Raw genomic sequence first — 17,887 nt, 5'->3', positions numbered from 1 at the left:
TCACATGTTTGCATTCACCCTTCATTAACTGAACTTCAGAATTTTACCTTCACTAGCTGAGTGGACCCTCCTGGCTACTCACCTCTCCCTCCAGAAATCTTTTAGGAAATCTTAGACTACCAGAGTCTTGATATAGGTTGGGACTGGACTTCAGAAGTTGTAGAAAATTCTGGCGAGTGCCTTATATTTATAAGTCCTATGTATTATCTGTTATCCCTACTTTAGTGAGTGCTTGTATTGTATGAATAACTGCTTGCAATGCTAAAGTAGCCTATAACCCATACTGAGTTTCCCAACTGTGAGTTTTATATATGTACTGAAGGGTGTTTACTTAGAGATTTTTAAATGTGTGTCTTCTTGTAGTACTGTAATAAATTATTTTTATAACTTGTTTGGGCCTTTTCCTTAACAAGTCTCCCTAGTCGTAACTGTACTACACAAGAAAGCCGCCTTCCTCCTTACTCCAGCCTTGCTGCTTGGTCAACATTACTTAAGTGGCTTTGTTCATCTAACCTTACTTAATCTTAGGTTGGCTTTTCCAAGTCCTACCTCAGGTAGTGACTTTGAAAAACCCACAAAACAGTATTCAAAATGCCATTATGATAAAAAGCATAATCATGTACGTTGGTAAAACAAAAACAAATGCTAGAATGGTAGCCGCTGCCACCAGCCTATCCTATGCACATCTTACAAGTAACAAAATGAGATGCACTTCACTGTAAGAGGTCCTTCTGGACTGGCTTCCATAAGGTCAGATCGGTGCCCCAAAATAGATGATTTGAGCAAGGACAAAAGTCCAAAATGTCAGCAGAGGGTTCAAGCTGTAGCAGACATTTGGGGGATTCTATTGATGTCAATTGAAGGAAGGCTGCAAAAAGAATTCTTCTCAAACAGTTTCTATGGCAGCACATTTAAAGTGGAGTTGCAATCTTCATCTGGGACAGAAAAGGCCTCCCAGTTTAAAAATAAAAAAAAAAGAAATGTCACATAAAAGCCAGCGCATAGTGTAGTGGACTATAAACATTAATAAAAAAGAAAAACAAAAGTATTTTCTGGTCTAACAGATATTTTACAAACCTTGATAAAAGTGACTGACCGCTTCTCAGCTGGATTTCAGAAATATGTTAAGAAAATGATTGATATGATATGGTAAGTCATTTATAACATGCCTGTACACAAAGTTTCTAGGCGCGAAAAGGGAGGGAGGACAGAGAAAGGACAAAACAAACCATCTTACTAGGCCTTGTGTCATTCAGATCGTGCAATTGCGAATAACGCAAAGAGCGGGGGGGCGGAGAGGTGGGGAGGTGCAATCAGGGCATCGTTGCTCTGAGTAAGTGCAGCCTGGGCAGTGTGGCTCTGGGGGAAGTGCATGGAGGAGCCTGATACCCAGTGAGACTCTGCGGGTAGGCAAGCGACCACTCGGCGCAGCAGACAGGTATGTCAGCAGGGTAGAGTGTGAGAGAAAACAGAGGCGAAAAGGAAGGTCATGAGTTGCTTCCAGGACTTCAGGTGGTCCGGCTCAAGTTTGAGAGGGGGGAGGGAGGCCATTCCAGATGAAGGCACCTGCAGAGGAGAGATATCTAGCACACACTCTTTGCCTGGAGAAGCATCTGTCCCTCAGAGAGTTGGAATTAGCTGAGCGATGGGTTTGAGAAGGAGGTCTTGTGGACGATACAGATGGTCTTGAACTTGATCCTTGTCAGCTACAGTGAACCAGTGGAGAGATTTCAGGGCTGGGGAGATGCAGTCCCTGGGCTTGAGGCCGAGGACAAGTCTTGCAGTCCTGTTCTAGATAAGTTGCAGAGGGCAGAGAGTAGAGGAAGGCAGATTGAGAAAGGATGTTGCAAAAGTCCAGCCTAGAGAGAACCAGGGCTCTGGAGACAGTGACCTGCTGGGGGAAAGTGAGAAAAGGAAGAATTCCTATGAGTAGGTGCATCTGGTAGTGGGCGTTCTTGGCAAGGTCCGTGATGTCAGGAGAGAGTGGAGTCAAAGATGACAACAAGGTTTTTTGCCCTACAGGAAGGCGAAGGAGGGGGGGGTCAAAGTGAGAGAGGGAAAGCAGCAGCAGGGGTCCCAATGAGAAGGATCTCAGTCTTACTGGTATTAAGGCAGAGATCATTGGAGGCGCGCCAGTCCTGAATCGTGGATAGACAGTCAGGAATGAGCGAGAGTGGAAAGGAGGCTGAGGGGAGCCTGAAAGAGAGCTGAGTGTCATCCACATAACTCTGAAAGTTAGAGGAGAAGGTAGATGGCAGGTGGGCCAAACGGGCTACATAGATGTTGAAGAGCCAGGGTGAGAGGTTAGAGCCCCGGGGAATACCACATGTGGAGAGTGATGGTGGAGAGAATGAACCCAAGTTGGACCTTTGAGGGTTGGTCCACGAGGAAGGAGGTTAACCACTCCACGGCCTGATCAGTGATGCCCAGGTTCTTACGGAGTTGCTTGATCAGGAGGGTGTGCTTGGCCGTGTCAAAAGCAGAGGAAAGGTCAAGCAGCATGTGGACAGAAGGAAGGCTTGAATCGTGATTAGTGAGCAGATCTTCACAGGTGTTCAGGAGAGCTGTTTCCGTGCCTCTGGCTGCTCTGAAGCCAGATTGATGGTCGTGGAGACAACCAACAGATTTGGTGTGGAGAGGAAACTGGGAGATGGCCAGCTTTTCCAGGAGTTTGCCCAGGAAAGGAGTGGTGGAGATCAGGCGATAGTTTGCCAGACAGGTAGGATCGGCAGAAGGTTTTTTAAGTTGGGGGTGCACAAGGGGGTGCTTGAGGAGAGAAGGGAAAGTTCCAGTGGCAAAAGAGGGATTGCAGAAATCAGCCACAGCTGGAGCAAGGGTGTCAATATGGTCCTTGATGGTTGCAGAGGAGCAGGGGAGCACAACACTTTCATAGACTGGACATGTCTAGAAACCTTGTCCGGTGTAGTCGCAGAGAAAGAGAAGGGAGGAGGAGAGGGAGAGGTGGCTTGGGTTAGGGCAGAGAGAGTGAGAGTGAGAGGAAGAGGACGGGGGAGACAGGATGTCCTGAGTTTTAGCGGTGAAGTGCAAGGCCAGTGCTATACAGAGGGCCTGGGAATTGAACAGGAGAGTTGGAGACTGCAGAAGGATTCATGTAAAAATGGATGTTGCAGAAAAAGGAATTCAACCTAAATACTTCTAAAATATTCTACCATTATCCTCCTTTTTAGCATGCATTGATGAGCAATAGCATTGTATGGGGATCCCATGCTGCATTACCGGTTTTAAACATGAAAAGAACTGAAATGATTGATCTACTGCGATGTACATGTGAATGCTCCATAGTGGAGACACGTGTTTGACTATATGCCAAATATAGCTATAATTGTGTCTTGCAAACTGCCGTTGAAATACAAAGCTATATTATCTGTATCTTGAAGAGCATGCGTACTACTTTGTGATTGTGTGCAACATTCAGATGAGTAATTAACTATCCATATTGTTGGTAGAGCTATGCCTAGAGTAAAAACTAGTTATGAATTTGGCTGTCTCGTTGAGACCGTTTTATTTATTTCAAGTTCGTTGTTTTCTTTCTTTTTAGGAAATGAAGATTTGTTCAGCAATTATCAATCTTTTTCATTTGATCCCAGCTGCACCTCAGACACTTGTTAAACCTTTGTTGGAGGTAGTGATGAAAACGGAACGAGCTATGCTAATTGAGGTAAAGGCCTGGAGTGGTATTCCTTTTCCTGTTGATTTTTGTAACGAGCCTTTCCCTTTTCTAAATATGCATACAGTTGTTGAATATGCCACTGAATGGAAGAGGTTTTCATTATTCGACCCAACATTTGAGATGTTTAAATCAGTGGATCTGTTTCTGATGACCTCTTCCTGTGTTAACAGTAAGGCTAAATGTCATTCCAGGCTGGCAGTCCATTCCGAGAACCCTTGATAAAGTTCCTCACGCGTCACCCATCGCAAACTGTTGAGCTGTTCATGATGGAAGCAACGTTAAATGATCCTCAGTGGAGCCGAATGTTTATGGTAATTATCCGTCACACTCAAATCACATTCTAGTTTAAGGCAATTCAGAATTGTTACATTTTTTTCATACTCCATATGTGTTCTGCAAATTGTGCACCCTTACCATAGTCTCTGTAATTTGCCAAAGCCACAAGTTGCTTGGTTAGGAATTTGCCCTTGGGGAACCTGAAACAATAATATAGCTTCTAGTAGTTGCTTACAGGCTGGATTTTGAATACAAAGGGGGCTCCTGCTTCCATTTCTTCATATCAGTGTTGGAATCAAGAATCCTATGTAGAAGAACAGCTGACTGAAGATCCAAAAAAGACTCCTGAAGAGGTCCAGCATCCCTTCCTGCATCTGGCCCGGTGAAGCCCTGCAGTACTGCTTGATCTTCGATGGCCGTGTGGTGCTTCAACCCCTGGGCTGATGGGACCAACCAGTCTCAATGTGTTCTCGATGGTCCAGCCGTACTGAGTCTTTGGAAGTGTCGCTGGACCAACCTGTGAACTGACCAGCTCTCCAGTAGTCTACGTCGCCTTTCCACGTTTGCAGCTGGTATTTCGGTGGCCGCCAGCTTGTGGTGTAAATTGCCTTCCTGCCTAATTTCAGACTCCCAGCTTCAAGGGATCCTGCTCTGGAAAGTCTTCAACCATGGCTAGAAGGACGATGGCTGTCGCCTGTGTGCAGAGTCCATCACTGGAATTGACCTTTCGCGGTCTTCTGACGTACACTGAAGAGGTCTGCATCAGTGCTTTCTGCATTGCCAAGGGTTGCACTCTGCTCCTGGATGGACCCAACCGGAAGAATCCTTGCACCTGCAGCTCATGGGCACCTTTAAACGAACCAACAGCAGGAAATACAACCTCCACGACACACCCCTCCCCCAACGTCCGTGAAACCTGAAAGATAAGAACACATCTTTACTTACCAGTAACTTGGTTGCATCTCTTCTCTTTAGTGCTCTATTGTCACCATTTTGGGGTCATACTGCCCACAGTTAATGAATGGAACATGCTCCCTTCGCTCCACCCCTGGAGGCCATCTTCAGATTTTTTACCACACCTTTCGTGTTGGGAGTCATCTATAACTCTCTCTCTTCATTCAAAGTTATAAATATTTAAAAATCAGGATTAACATTTTTCAATGACGGATCCTGTGTCCCAGTGCTGCAGAGTTTTACTCAGCGATGTTCCGGCCAGCCCACGGTGCTCCCACCCACAGGAAATCCATCTTCAGAAACTACGAAATTTGTACCTAGCACAATGTCTAAGTCAAAGAGGAAGTCTTTTCAAGGCCTGCACCCGATGTGGCCTTATTAGGTAAGAATTTCATATATCTGATAAATCTTTCTGACCTGTGTCAACCCCAGAACTTTTTTGCTTTGATCCGGTAACTATTTTACCTTGTCCCTCGGTGAAGGAGAATCGTTTTCCCCTCTCACCTTGTCTTTTACTCTTTTTATGGGTGACCGTTTTATTTCTCTCCATATTGCATGGTTGGAGTTATAGTTTCCTATAACTTTTGGGCTTAGGCTGGGTTGCCCCTTTGGGCGTCCCTATTCATTTCTCTAATGTACTTGGGTGAACTACAGGTCCCAAGTAGTAAAGTGGGATTTTCATCCCCATTTACATTTTAAATAGTGAGCCAGAACACCCCACCTTATGTGCAGTGCTGGGGGTTTCTTACTTACCTGTAAACATTTTTTACAATTGCAAGTTTGCTTGAATGCCTGGTAGCAGTGGTTTTACCTTAAGGACTTTTAGTCATGTTTACTCGCAGGCTGTTAATTCAGCCTCAGTAATGCACAGAATGGCCACAATTTTTCTAAAATGGTGGGCTCCTTTTTTGCCATTTCTTGCTTGCTTATAGTTTCTGAGGTCTTCCCCTTCCATTCTAGGCAGGAATGACCTCAATGGGAGATTTTTCCTCAGCGAGAATACTTTGTACTCCCTGCCAAGTCTTCAGAGTGTCTCAGAAGTCTGGAAGCGAGGGAGGAGTGCAAAACTCTGCACCCCTTTGTCTTTCGCCTTTCCTCTCTCAATGGGAGGCTGGCTGTCCTGATTGGACAGCCAAACCACCCATTTCTGTAAAATGCAGGGAGAGAATGCAGAAGTTAAGCTGTAGTTCCTGTTAAATACTCTGAACATGGAAGCTGCTGACACGTCGACCACTGGAACTGAAACCAAAGAGGAAGATGATAAAAAATACAGCTGTAGCTATTTCCAGCAACTAGAGCCTGCTGGGTAAACAAGATCCTGCTATAACTCGTCTTTCCATTCGACCTGGGGGTCCCAAAAACGACGACCTTGAGCCTGGTGAGATCCACTAGACTCGAGACCTGCATTCTGAGCCCATCCCATGTCGTGCTGCGACCTTGCAGGGCTGCAATACGCCAATACCCTGCAACCTCGATTCATCGTGTAGGCATGGTCACATTTAGTGCCCTGCTCCTAAAACACGATTTAAGTCCTTGAAGTCCCCTCACCTCAATGCTGGACCAGATTGGAGTCGAGTATCTGACCAGTGATATAAAGTCTTCTCCAGGATCCTGAAAAGGGCGCCAAAACCGCAGAGCTGCATCCAGCTGTGCAGAAATTCTTGCCTGGAGCATTCTCTGTTACTGATGCTGAAAAACCCCATCCAGTGTCCTGTTGTCAGTCTTCATGACGAGGAATTCATCGACCAGGTCTTTGGCTGCAGATCCCGAAGTCTCCCCTGCTGCAAACTCTTCTTCTGTGCTGAGGTACTGTGTTGGCTGCAGTATTTACTCCACCTTAAGCCTTTTGCGTTTCCTGTGTAGCTTTTGGGGTGTTTCTTGCGATTGGCAATACTCTCGTCCAGTTCATCCAGGCCCCCTGCTGGAATCCCTCTGAAGTCCCTGGACCCTAACTAACTTTAAAGTTAAATACTTTTTTGTTTGAAGAGACTTCCTCAGGAACTCTGGCTTTGCCTGCAACTGAACCCTATCTCACCCTGCCTACAGCTGGCACCTAAACCACTAGGGTCCCTCTTCTGCCTCTTAGAAAACTCATGCAATACAGTAGGGAAGGGCTGGAATAGAAACAAATTCTGCCTTGAAAAGTTTAACAAGTGTTAAAAAATTACTTGTGAAAGAGTTGGTTGGTAACTGCCCCACTGAGAGTGAGCAGTTACAAAAGTTCTTACTTACCTTGAATGTGTTTTGCCATTCTTAAACGTATATATAAGGTTATTTTACTCCCCTGTGAATTGGTTGTGCCTCTTCCTAAAAGTAATGCTGTTGGCTTCACTTCACTATTTCTTTTAGGATATAAATGTATATGTTTAACAGCTGGGTCTTGCTTCCCCTGACCTGCTGTTTAGGCTGTCTAGAATAAGTCTGCCTTAGGTTTTTACCTGCCTTGAATAGCTGTGTGCCATGCTTGAACAGTGTCCTGTAGGTGTTGCTGTCGTTGGTCTGGCTGGTGTAATCCTAAATTAGTGTAGACAGTTATTGCTTACCTTAGTCTGTGTGCCACTGTTCTGAAAAGCAACTGTAATTGTATATTATACAATAAGGTCTTGCTCACCTGGTATAACTGTGTGTTATCCTGAACGTAGTTATAGGTTTATACTGTTCCATGAATTTGTGTTAGACTATTCAGAAATGTATCCATTTAACAGGGTTACATGACTGACAGGGGCTACTACCCTTGACTTACTGTAAAGTAATCTAAAAGTAACTGATGGTTTTACTCCCCATGAATAGGTGTGTCCTATACTAAATGTGTTTGATAAGGTCTGACTTCCCCAGAACTGTTTTTATAATTGTGTTTATAAATAATGTGATAGTACTTATTTGCCCAAGATTCATCTTGGCCTACTTGTATTTAAATAAACCATTTATTTTTACAGTTCATCGTGTTTGTGTTTCTTTGGCCCATATGTTTGCTACAATGGCTTTGTACCAAGCTACAGCCCTCTCTCCCTCCTAAGATAAGCCTGGCTGCTCCGTCTACGCTACCAAATACTCAGGTGGACACAGCCTTTCACTAAAAGTGGTGTTTTGTACTGTCTCAGTTATATGGTTTTACTAAGCGCTTAGTTGGACTTCAGAAAAACTGTCCAAACAGGCCTAAAGAATGTCTTCATAGAAGATCTAAATGAGAAGTGCCTCTACTGCCTCGAACCCCAACACATCACTGAGAAGCGTGAAATGTCAGTCCTTCTCCAATTAAACCCTGATGGGGACGGTCATAGGAGATGGGTGCCATGACTTGTCGATGCCGGGGGGCATCTGACTCTGCATGTGTACGGAGTTATGCTTCTCTGAGACAGGGTAAGTCTACCCAGAAAACCACAACGTCCCGCCAAAAAGCAGGAAAAGGCTGCATGGAGCACCCTTTAAAGTTTGCAGTCAGATGCGACCGAGACGCTGGCCAGGACACTGGAGGAACCTCGTCCACGCCACATGCAGACGGTAGGCCAGTTCCTGAATCTTCATGGGAAAAGCGCATATATCTGGATCGGCGGTACCTAGTAGTCAACACTGTAGACGAAAACCACGCCACCCACTACGATCTCCGTCAGTGACATAGTCAATGACTTAGAAGACCTTGTCGTCAACCACACCGACTAAAAAGGTCCCGTCTATGTCAACTATGACGAAATCCTCATCATCCACTCAAAGTCCTCAACCATGGTCGCATTCTCCAGCATTGGGGTCTGGCATGGATTAACATGCTCATGAATATTCCCCGTCGTCAGGCTGGGAATCCTCGGTAAAGAAAAAAATCTGTTTGTTACACTTCTGAATTGTCTTTCTCCGAACAACCAATCACTGGTCTCTGGGTCATACTGCCCCCACCCAATAACTGCCCTCTATCTAAGCCCCTCCTCTGCCAGCTATCTTCAGATTTTTACTTCACGTTCAAATGTTGGGAGTCCTCATGCTATAGCTCTCAAGCTTTTACTGCGTTTTGCGATTTTTCTACGAGTTTTGCTCTATTTCTTTGGTTAATCGAGCCTCAAGCTCCACCGATCAACCTTCCGATTAACATGGACCTCTTTCAGATTCTTCAGTGCCCCTCAAGGGCCAGTTTTCATTGAGTTTCTTCTTGGAGGATTCCAGAAGCTTCTTCGAGACCTACACTGCGTGTCATGGCGGAGGAGAAGGACTTGGCGCAACCTACAGAACCTCTTTTCGGACGATGGACATTCCCTGTGCCTTGACTGCCGGTCCAGAGGCATGTGGAAGACGACTGTGTGGCTTTTCGGGAGAAGATGCTGCGTATGTGGGCCGACCGACGCAAGCGCCTCAACGAGTGGCTGCAGGCCAAAGCCCCTGCTCTGGGTGAGTCCCGGCAGCATGCCTCCCCTGCCCAGAAGAAGAAAGCTGAGCGGTCTTCTAAGACCTTTTGAGGGCGCCCCTCCCGCGGGGGCCCAACATAAGGCCAAGCACCGCGAGTCCACCGCTTCCGGGAGCGCCCTTGTGACAGGCTCCTCGGCGGCCAGGGCGAATTCAGCGTCTCCAGCACCTTCGACCATGAGCCAACGCTCAAGCTCTTCAAAGAAGAGGAAGTCGGACCATCTGGGTAAGCTTTTGGAGAAGACCCAGCCCGGCCCGACGGAGAAGGCCAAAGGAGAGCGGGGCCCCGACCCTCCCCCTAAGATGAAGGCCGCGGACTCGTCCAGGAACACGAAGGTCCAGGTATATCAGACGAAGGCCCACACTTCCTTCGAAGTAATAACGGCGTCCCTAGCGAAGTCCTCCGGGGTGGATTCGCAAGGCACGGCCCTGAAGGCGAGAGTATCCCTGCCTGCCAGGAGAGGGGAGTCCTTCCAGCCCATCGAAAGGACCCTGGAGAAGTTGATGCCCATCATTTCACCGAAATAGTCTCCCTTGGTCACACAGAGGGGGGAGGCACGGTAGTCCTCCAGGGCACAAACATTTCCTCCGAGGAAGAGCTCACCAGCCTCCCGGTCCTCCAGGAGGGGAGATGCATTGAGAGTTGGCCCAGGGGATCCCGATGAGGGCGATAACAAAGGTGACGACGAGGAGACCGATGAGGAGCAACCGGGTGGTGACGACGGAGTGGACCAGTCTAAGCCAAAAACGCCCTGGTCCCCTTCGCCTCCACCCCAACAGCCTCCTGGGGATATCTCAGTGGACATTCTGACGGCTCTGCATACCCTGTGCTGGGAGATCCGGGAAAGGATGCCCCTTGCGCCGGCGGCCCTGCCTGCGGCGCCGAGGCCATCAGAGGGACCGCCACCCAAGAGGAGGAGAGTTCACCCCAATCTGCCTGTTAACCCCTCGCCTCCTTCTACCCACCCGCCCCCCCCCCCCCGGGGATGACACGGAACCGGACACAGCGACGACGGGCACGAACAACGACGGCGGCCTGGAGGATCTCCTGTCTCCGCCGGCCAGATCGTCACCACCCGACTAGATTGGCTCATTTCCCGCCATGATCTCCAGGGCCTCAGAGCTGTTCCAGCTCGTCCCGGAGAAGAAGAAAAAAGTGTTTTTCCTTTACCAACGCCAGGAGGCTGTTCCCGTTATTGGATGACAGTTGTCCCTCATGAAGAACCCTTCGTCAGCTCTGGCGAAGAGGGATCGCTACGGGAAGAAATACAGAGTGCCGGACTATGCGCCCAAGTGCTTACGGTCCCAGCCGTCTCCAGACTCTGGTTTCGGCAGTGGCCAAGAAGAAGTCTTCTGGCTCATCCTCATCGGCAGCCTCCTCCCCCCGGACAGTGAGGGAAAGAAGTTGGATGCCATGGGGCGAGGAGTGATCACGTCGTCGGCGACGACCATCAAGGCCGCTAACGCCCGCGCCATTGTGGTGCGTTACGACAGGGAACTTTGGTTCAAGATGCCCCCCCTCCTGGACTTCCTTCCTGACAAGAGGGCTGACGCGTTGGAGATTCTACAGGAAGGCGAGGTGGCTTCGGACCATGCCATTGCAGTGGCCACGGACATTGCCGATACGCGATTCCGCCAAATGGGCAACAGCGTTTGCCATCGTCGGTGAGGCTGTCTGAGGGCCACTAATTTCCGCCAGGATGTTCATTTGAGGGTGTTGGACATGCCCATCGATGGGGACAATTTGTTTTGAAAGGCTGTGGACGAGTCTCTCCAGGCCATCAAAGCAGACACTGAGACGGCTCGTCCCAAGGTTTCTTTAAAGGATTTGGAGGAGGTGCCTCGTCCTACTGTCAGCCCTCCTGCTCATCGGCCCAGGAGATCTACAGGGGCCGCGCCACGAATGGAGGTGGACGGCGTCATCGCCAAGGCCCCCAAGGCGGCACTTGGACATCGAAACAAGATTGTACCAGCCGTGGAGCCGGGCCCCCACACGTACACCCCTGTGGGAGGCTGGCTGGCGAGCTTCGTCAGCGTGTGGAAGACCATTTCACCGAACGTTGGGTGCTGGACGCTCTCGCCCACGGACACACCCTAGAGTTCTAACGGAAGTGTCCACGGATACCATCAGTGGCCTGTCAGGAAAACCACGTCCCTCAGCTTCTGCTGGAGGTACGGGCTATGTTAAGAAATTGGGCGATCAAGCTTGCCCCAAAGAGGCTCCGGAGCTCCGGAGTGTACTCTGGTTATTTCCTCGTCAGGAAGAAGACCCGCGATTGAATGCCCATTCTGGACCTCTGCCATCTAAACAAATACATCAAGTCCAGGACAGCTTGAGGCATTTTCTATCGTCGCTGGACTTGGAAGATGCCTATTTTCACCCCCCCGTACACAAGGTACATGCAAGTACCTACGCTTCGTGGTTCAAGGACAACATTACCAGTTAGAGGCCCTTCCCTTGGTCAAAGTCGGCGCCACAAGTGTTCACCTAGTGCCGGTGGCAGAGCAGCTGCGTCTACGAGGGATCCACGTGTGCCCATACCTGGACGACTGGCTCATCCAGGCAAACTCAAAAGACATCGCAGTCGACCCCACGAAGAAGACAGTGCAACTCCTGTCAGACTTGGGGTTCTCGATAAACTTTGCAATGTCCTGCTTGACTCCATCGCAGGATGCACTATTTCTATGAGCCCGACTCAACAGTGTGTCGTGCCTGGCGTCTCTTTTGGAGGATAGGATTGCGGCCATCCTGAGCAAGGTACAACAGCCGTTGGCCCTGAAGGTGCAAGGGTGAGGTCCATCAAGTCCCTACTCGGCATGATGTTGTCATGCATATACCTCATTCGGCTGTGCAGGCTATTGATGCGTCCGCTGCAGGAGTTCCTCAACGCCCGTTGGATACAAGTGCCAGGGAGCTTCAAAGACAAGATCACCCTCGACGAGAGTTTCCGTCGAGCAATATAGTGGTGGGAAGTGCGCACGCATCTGTCCACAGGCGCAGATTTCCAGACCCCACCTCATCAGGAGACGGACACGATGGACGCCTCCCTGGAAGCATGGGGAGCGCACTCTGGAAGACTTCGTACAAGAGGCCTGTGGCTGCCAGAGGAGAAGTCGTTGCACATCAATGTGTTGGAGCTGCAGGCAGTGTTTTGGGCCCTCAAGTCCTTCCTTTCGTCCCTCAAGGGCAAGGTGGCACGACTCTTCAAGGACAACACCACCACGATGTTCTACATCCAGAAGCAGGGGGGAACCATATCCCTGGCGCTCACCAAAGAGGCGCAGGATCTTTGGCACTGGGCCATAGCCCAGGGGATGTACCTCATCCCATTTCATCTAGCAGGAGTGAAGAACACCATCTCCGACTCTCTTAGCAGGGAGCTACGCTCTTGCCACGAGTGTTAACTTCGGCAGGACCAAGTGCATCATCTGTTCCACAGATGGGGAAGTCCTCAGATCGATCTGTTTTCGACGGCGACTAACACTAAGTGCCGGAGGTTCACCAGCAGGTTTCCTCAGCCAGGGAGCATGGGGGATGCATTCTCTTTCCCCTGGGACAGCCTGTTTCTGTATGCGTACCCTCCATTGCTGTTGCTTCTTCGACTAGTCAATCAACTCAGACGGTCCCGGTGCAGGATGCTCCTCATCGCACCGGCGTGGCCGAGACCGATATGTACCCAGACTTTCTGGACATGTCAGCGTCCCCTCCAGTAAAGCTTCTAGCAGCCGCAGATCTTCTCGTCCGGGAAGGAGGGCACAATTCTGCACCACAAACCAGGATCACTGAACCTGAAGGCCTGGCTCCTACAGCACTAGAGTTTGGGGGCGGTACGATGTCACAGCGGATTGAAAGGTGCTCGCCAAGGCCAAAGCGTCATCTACTCTCAAATACTATGGGCACAAGTGGAAGCGGTTTGCCGTTTGGTGCCGTACTCAGAGGATCGACCCTCTGAGTCACTGCTCCGCAGGTGCTCCCGTATTTGTTGTTGCTGGCCAAGGCAGGACTGGCCCATGCTTCCATCAAAGTTCATCTGGCAGCTATTTCCCGCTACAACAGATCTCCTGGGCGATCATCCTTATGATTGCACCGTTTGGTCAAGGAGTTTTTCAAGGGACTATTTTGCTCGTTCCCACCGGTGAAGGCTCTGGCCCCTTACTAGGCTCATGGATCCACCGTTCGAGCCTATAAATTGGGCACCACTGAAGTTTTAGTTGTGGAAAACAACTTTTCTTCTGGCGATCACCTCCGCACGACAAGTGGGAGAGATCCAGGCCCTCTCTTCTAAACCACCTTATTTGACATTCCACGAGACGAAGGTGGTGCTGCGGACGCACCCCTCCTTCATGCCGAAGGTGCCATCAGACTTTCATCTAAACAAGCCCTTGGCGTTATTACCTGTATTCTTCCTGACGCCTTAGTCGCTGCCTGAGAGGACTTTGCACTTGCTGGATGTGGCTAGAGCACTGAAGTTCTATGTGGATCGCACCGAGTTTCCAGAAGACGTCGCAACTTTTTGTGAACTTTGGCGCTGTGAACCATGGTAAGGCCCTCTCCAAGGATTCCATTTCCAGGCATCACCCATTGAAACCGGTTGGCAAAGCGACCGTTGCCCACCCAGCAGAGAGCCCATTCGACCAGAGCGATCGCTGCAACTACGGCGTTCCTGTCTGGTGTGCCCCTGCTTGACATCTGCAGGGTGGCTACGTGGAGGTCGACACACACCTTCATGAGGTTCTACTGCGTCGACAAGGATTCCAGGCAGGAGTCCAGAGTCAGCCGAGCAGTGCTGCGCAACCTGTTCGCTTGAAGGTGAGCTTGTTGAGGAGGTGTAAGAGATGCTTAATGTTGAGCCTTACCCCACCTCCTGTGGTTGTGCAGGTGTGTACTGCTATGTAGCCTTCATTCATGAGCATGTAAATCCATGACATACCCCATGCTGGAGAAGGAACAAGTTACTTATCTGTAACGGTTGTTCTCCAGCATGGGTCTGGCATGATTCACATGCAAACCCTCCAGCCTACCCCTCTGCGGCTCTTCTCTTGGTCCTACTGCCACTTTACGTGCTACCAAATCTGAAGATGTCTGCCAGAAGAGGGGCTTAGGTAGAGGGCAGTAATTGTTTGGGGGCAGTATGACCCAGATACCAGTGATTGGTTGTTAGGAGAATAAGAGTTCAGAAGTGAAACTGAAACTGATTTTTTCTTTACCGAGGATTCCCAGCCTGACGACTGGGAATATTCATGAGCATGTGAATCCATGCCAGACACAGGCTGTAGAACAACAGTTACAGGTAAGTGACTTGTTCCATAGAGAGCACAAACAACGGCAGAGCTCGACAGAGGATAAGCAACAGCAGCTATTCAACTAACCTCTATGATTCAACAATAGAGGCTTAGAACATCTTTTGAAAAACTAGAGATACACAAATAAATTTTGACATTGAAGCAATTAACCTGATCTCCAGTGCGTTATGGTATATTTCTTGAATACTGAACAGCCTCAGTATAAGGAGATTGGAGTTCTGCCTTTGACCACAAACTACTCTCACCCACTAAACACAATCTGTTCAATATATTAGGAATCGCTCTAAGTTGCTTAGAGGCTGCAGTTTATTTTTTCTTTTGTCAGGCAAAGGAAGAAGGAAGAACAAAGAACACTAATATGGCAAAAAAAATACGTGACGGGCCATTTTGGTAAAATGAGCACCCTTGGGTGCCTTTACTGCAGCTGTGAACATAGCCAGCGTTAAAGGTGCACCAAATTTGTGAAAGGTATCACTGCCACCAGCCATTAAAGGTAAGCTTGTCCTTGTAACATAATTGTTAGAGTTTTAGTGTGAAAGGGGATACTCAGTATCTCCCCAGCACTCCACATAACGTGGGGGGTGCTGGTCTCACTTAATAAAATGTTAACTGGATCCAAAGATCCTTTCTACCCTTGGGAACTGTAGTTTTCTTAAGGTTGGCCAGAGAAAGTTAAAAGGGGAGCCCAAAGGGCAACCCAGCAACAATAGGCAGTATGTGCCAAAAGTTGTCAAAGAGGATAGAATTAAAAAGGCACCATGTAGAATCTAAAAAAATTACACCCATAAAATGAGTCAAAGACTCTGCAAGTGTGGAGAAAGGTACCCACTCAATGAGGTATAAGAAAACATAATCCACCAGTAAAGCAAAAAGTTCTGGTATTGACACAGGTGTTAGGCAAGATTTGGAGTAGTACCCTTTGGGTGCACTACAACAACCTTTACCTCCTGACAATAGGAACCCAACCTTTGGTATAAGTCTGTACTACACAGGGTGGTAGCCTGATTGAGCAGCCAGGCTTATCTCAAGAGGGTTCAATGTGAGCAGTAGGGGAGGTACACAGAGATTCACAGTGACAGGTATTCAAATAAACTCTTACACACAAGGTTTCTTGATTAAAAAATGGTTAATGTATTTACCAGTCAGTTTGAATAAGCCTTCTTCAGAAGGGGCAATATAATAGTAACACACAAATACACACTCTCAGTTTCTTTAAATCAGCAAATACCTATTTGGGATGGCACACACATTTCCTACACCCTCAGGTGACTGAAATAGCTAGCACACGGTGGACATTAATATATCACTGTTGCATTTAGATCAATACTTAGAAGTATTTCAAAGAAAAGGATTATTAGACTAAAACACATATTTTGAAGCAGGTAAGTACTTTTGAACCCCCCAATGCAGAGCAAGTTAACCCTTTCCTGGAAGGAAGGTAAAAATGTCACGATCCATGCCCCTGACCCCCTCCTGTATAACAGTCCCCTGGCAGCAGTGGGGCTAAAGCACTTCACACTGGCCCCAAGGGCCTTAAAACTCCATCAGAAACTTACATGGAGTCAGTCCTGGTGCCTTTGGCGCCAGGCTCATTATCAGGAATAAAGCAATACCAGTTTTGGACCTTAATCCAACATGGAGGCCTATTATACAGCTCAGTTCTTTAGAACCAAGCCATGCGGTCTAGTGTTTTGGGTGTGGCTGGGCCTGGGCCTGGAACTACTTGGCCTGGAACTACTTTACCTGGGCTATTTAAACCACACCCAAACAGCAGAACACGCTTCACATTATTCTGCACTTCTACAGCGTAACGCTCACCGTGTCCAGCTCCTGCTCATCTGCTTCGCCGACAGCCCGATCCTGAATCCCCTAGATCTGGATTCCCTTAATAACCTGGAAGAACAAGAACAACATTAGCTAGCAAGAACACCTACCTATGAAGTAACCGGTCTTGAATCCATCCTGCTCTTCGCTTACCTCGCCCATCTCCGTAGTTCGCCGCAACCTGCAAGGGAGAAGGAACAAGGTCAGCATTAACAAAGCACTTACCTGGGCAAGCAGCGCTTCGATCGCTTATCACTCCGGAACATCACTGCAACCTGTACAAAGAAGGGAAAAGAACACAGGTTAGCAATTAAGACAAATAAACAGCGCAGCGGTGCGCACATCAATAACTCACTGTAGTCTTCGCCATCGGCGCTGCAACTCCGAGATCGAAAACCATCCCTGTGAAAACAAAGCGACATTGTTAGGGAACAGCGTAGTGGAGCAAGACGCTGAGAAGACAGAGAAAACGGAGGGAAAAAAAGAGACAGATTAAAGACGGAAAAGACATTATAACTCACCTGGAAGACAGCAAGCAGAGTCGGAGTCACAGCCGGTCTGGACCCGACATAAGGGCACACGGACCAGTGAAGCAACTAGGTCCACGGAACGCCCGCACCAACCAGGCGCCCCTGCACCGAGACGCAGGACGGAGAGTTCAACGCACAAAAACCCAAGGTGAGCAATAACCCCAAGGCAGGGGATTTGGACCAGAGGGAGGTGGGAGTCCACCCATCACAGAACCAGGATCTTAACCCTTCATTATCCTGTTATAGGCGCTACCCAACGTCTGGCACATAACCAAGCAGAGAGGGGTCCGGGATAGCGCTTAGACCTCCATCCAGTATCGTGTGGCGCCCCGTGGATACCAGGTGAGCGTAACAAAGAATACACAATGAGAGGAGAGATGAGTCATTCAGGGAGCCAGGCCAAGGTCAATTGGGCAAAAGTCTAGGTTAGCTGAAGCACTTCTTGTAGTTGAATAAAGGTCTTGCAGAATGTTTTAGAAGTCTTTGTATAAAAAGTAGAATCAATGTAGGGCCCAAGCTGGTTAGACTTGTGAGGTAAAGAAGCTGTAGCAACTCTACAGAAGCAACCAAGACAAGACTCAACTGAGATCAAGTGTCACGACCCTCGCCCAAAACCCCCTCTGGCAAACCCATTGGCCAGGTGGAGTCAGGACTCAGGCCTCTAGAGCCTGGCATCCTCTTCAAAAGCCCTCATGGGGTCAGTCCTGGTGCCTATGGCGCCAGGCTCCTACACCATGAAAAACAATGTGCTTGGGAACTACTTTATTGTATTGTCAGCCAACATGGAGGCATCCACATAGCTTGGTTCCTAAGAACCAAGCTATGCGGTCTAGTGTTTTGAGTGTGGTAGCCTAGGGACTACTTTACCTGGACTATTTTGTTGGGGCTAATTAAACCACACCCGACAAGACATCACGCT

At 48.6% G+C, this 17,887-nt stretch overlaps 1 protein-coding gene across 8 annotated transcripts in view; it reads left to right on the top strand.

Moving 5' to 3' along the window:
• The window catches only part of TRRAP (transformation/transcription domain associated protein), a 2,065,012-nt gene that overhangs the window by 996,276 nt on the left and 1,050,849 nt on the right, over positions 1-17,887 (top strand). For all 8 annotated transcript variants that reach the window (XM_069647248.1, XM_069647247.1, XM_069647244.1 and 5 more), the window contains 2 exons: positions 3,560-3,679; positions 3,883-4,002. In XM_069647248.1, the coding sequence (XP_069503349.1) occupies positions 3,560-3,679; positions 3,883-4,002 (240 nt within the window). The remainder of the gene's footprint in view (positions 1-3,559; positions 3,680-3,882; positions 4,003-17,887) is intronic.

This window comes from Ambystoma mexicanum, chromosome 2q (genome assembly GCF_040938575.1).
Source record: "Ambystoma mexicanum isolate Mex_15411 chromosome 2q, UKY_AmexF1_1, whole genome shotgun sequence".
Classification (NCBI taxonomy): domain Eukaryota; kingdom Metazoa; phylum Chordata; class Amphibia; order Caudata; family Ambystomatidae; genus Ambystoma; species Ambystoma mexicanum.
This window is presented reverse-complemented; position numbering and strand designations above follow the sequence as displayed.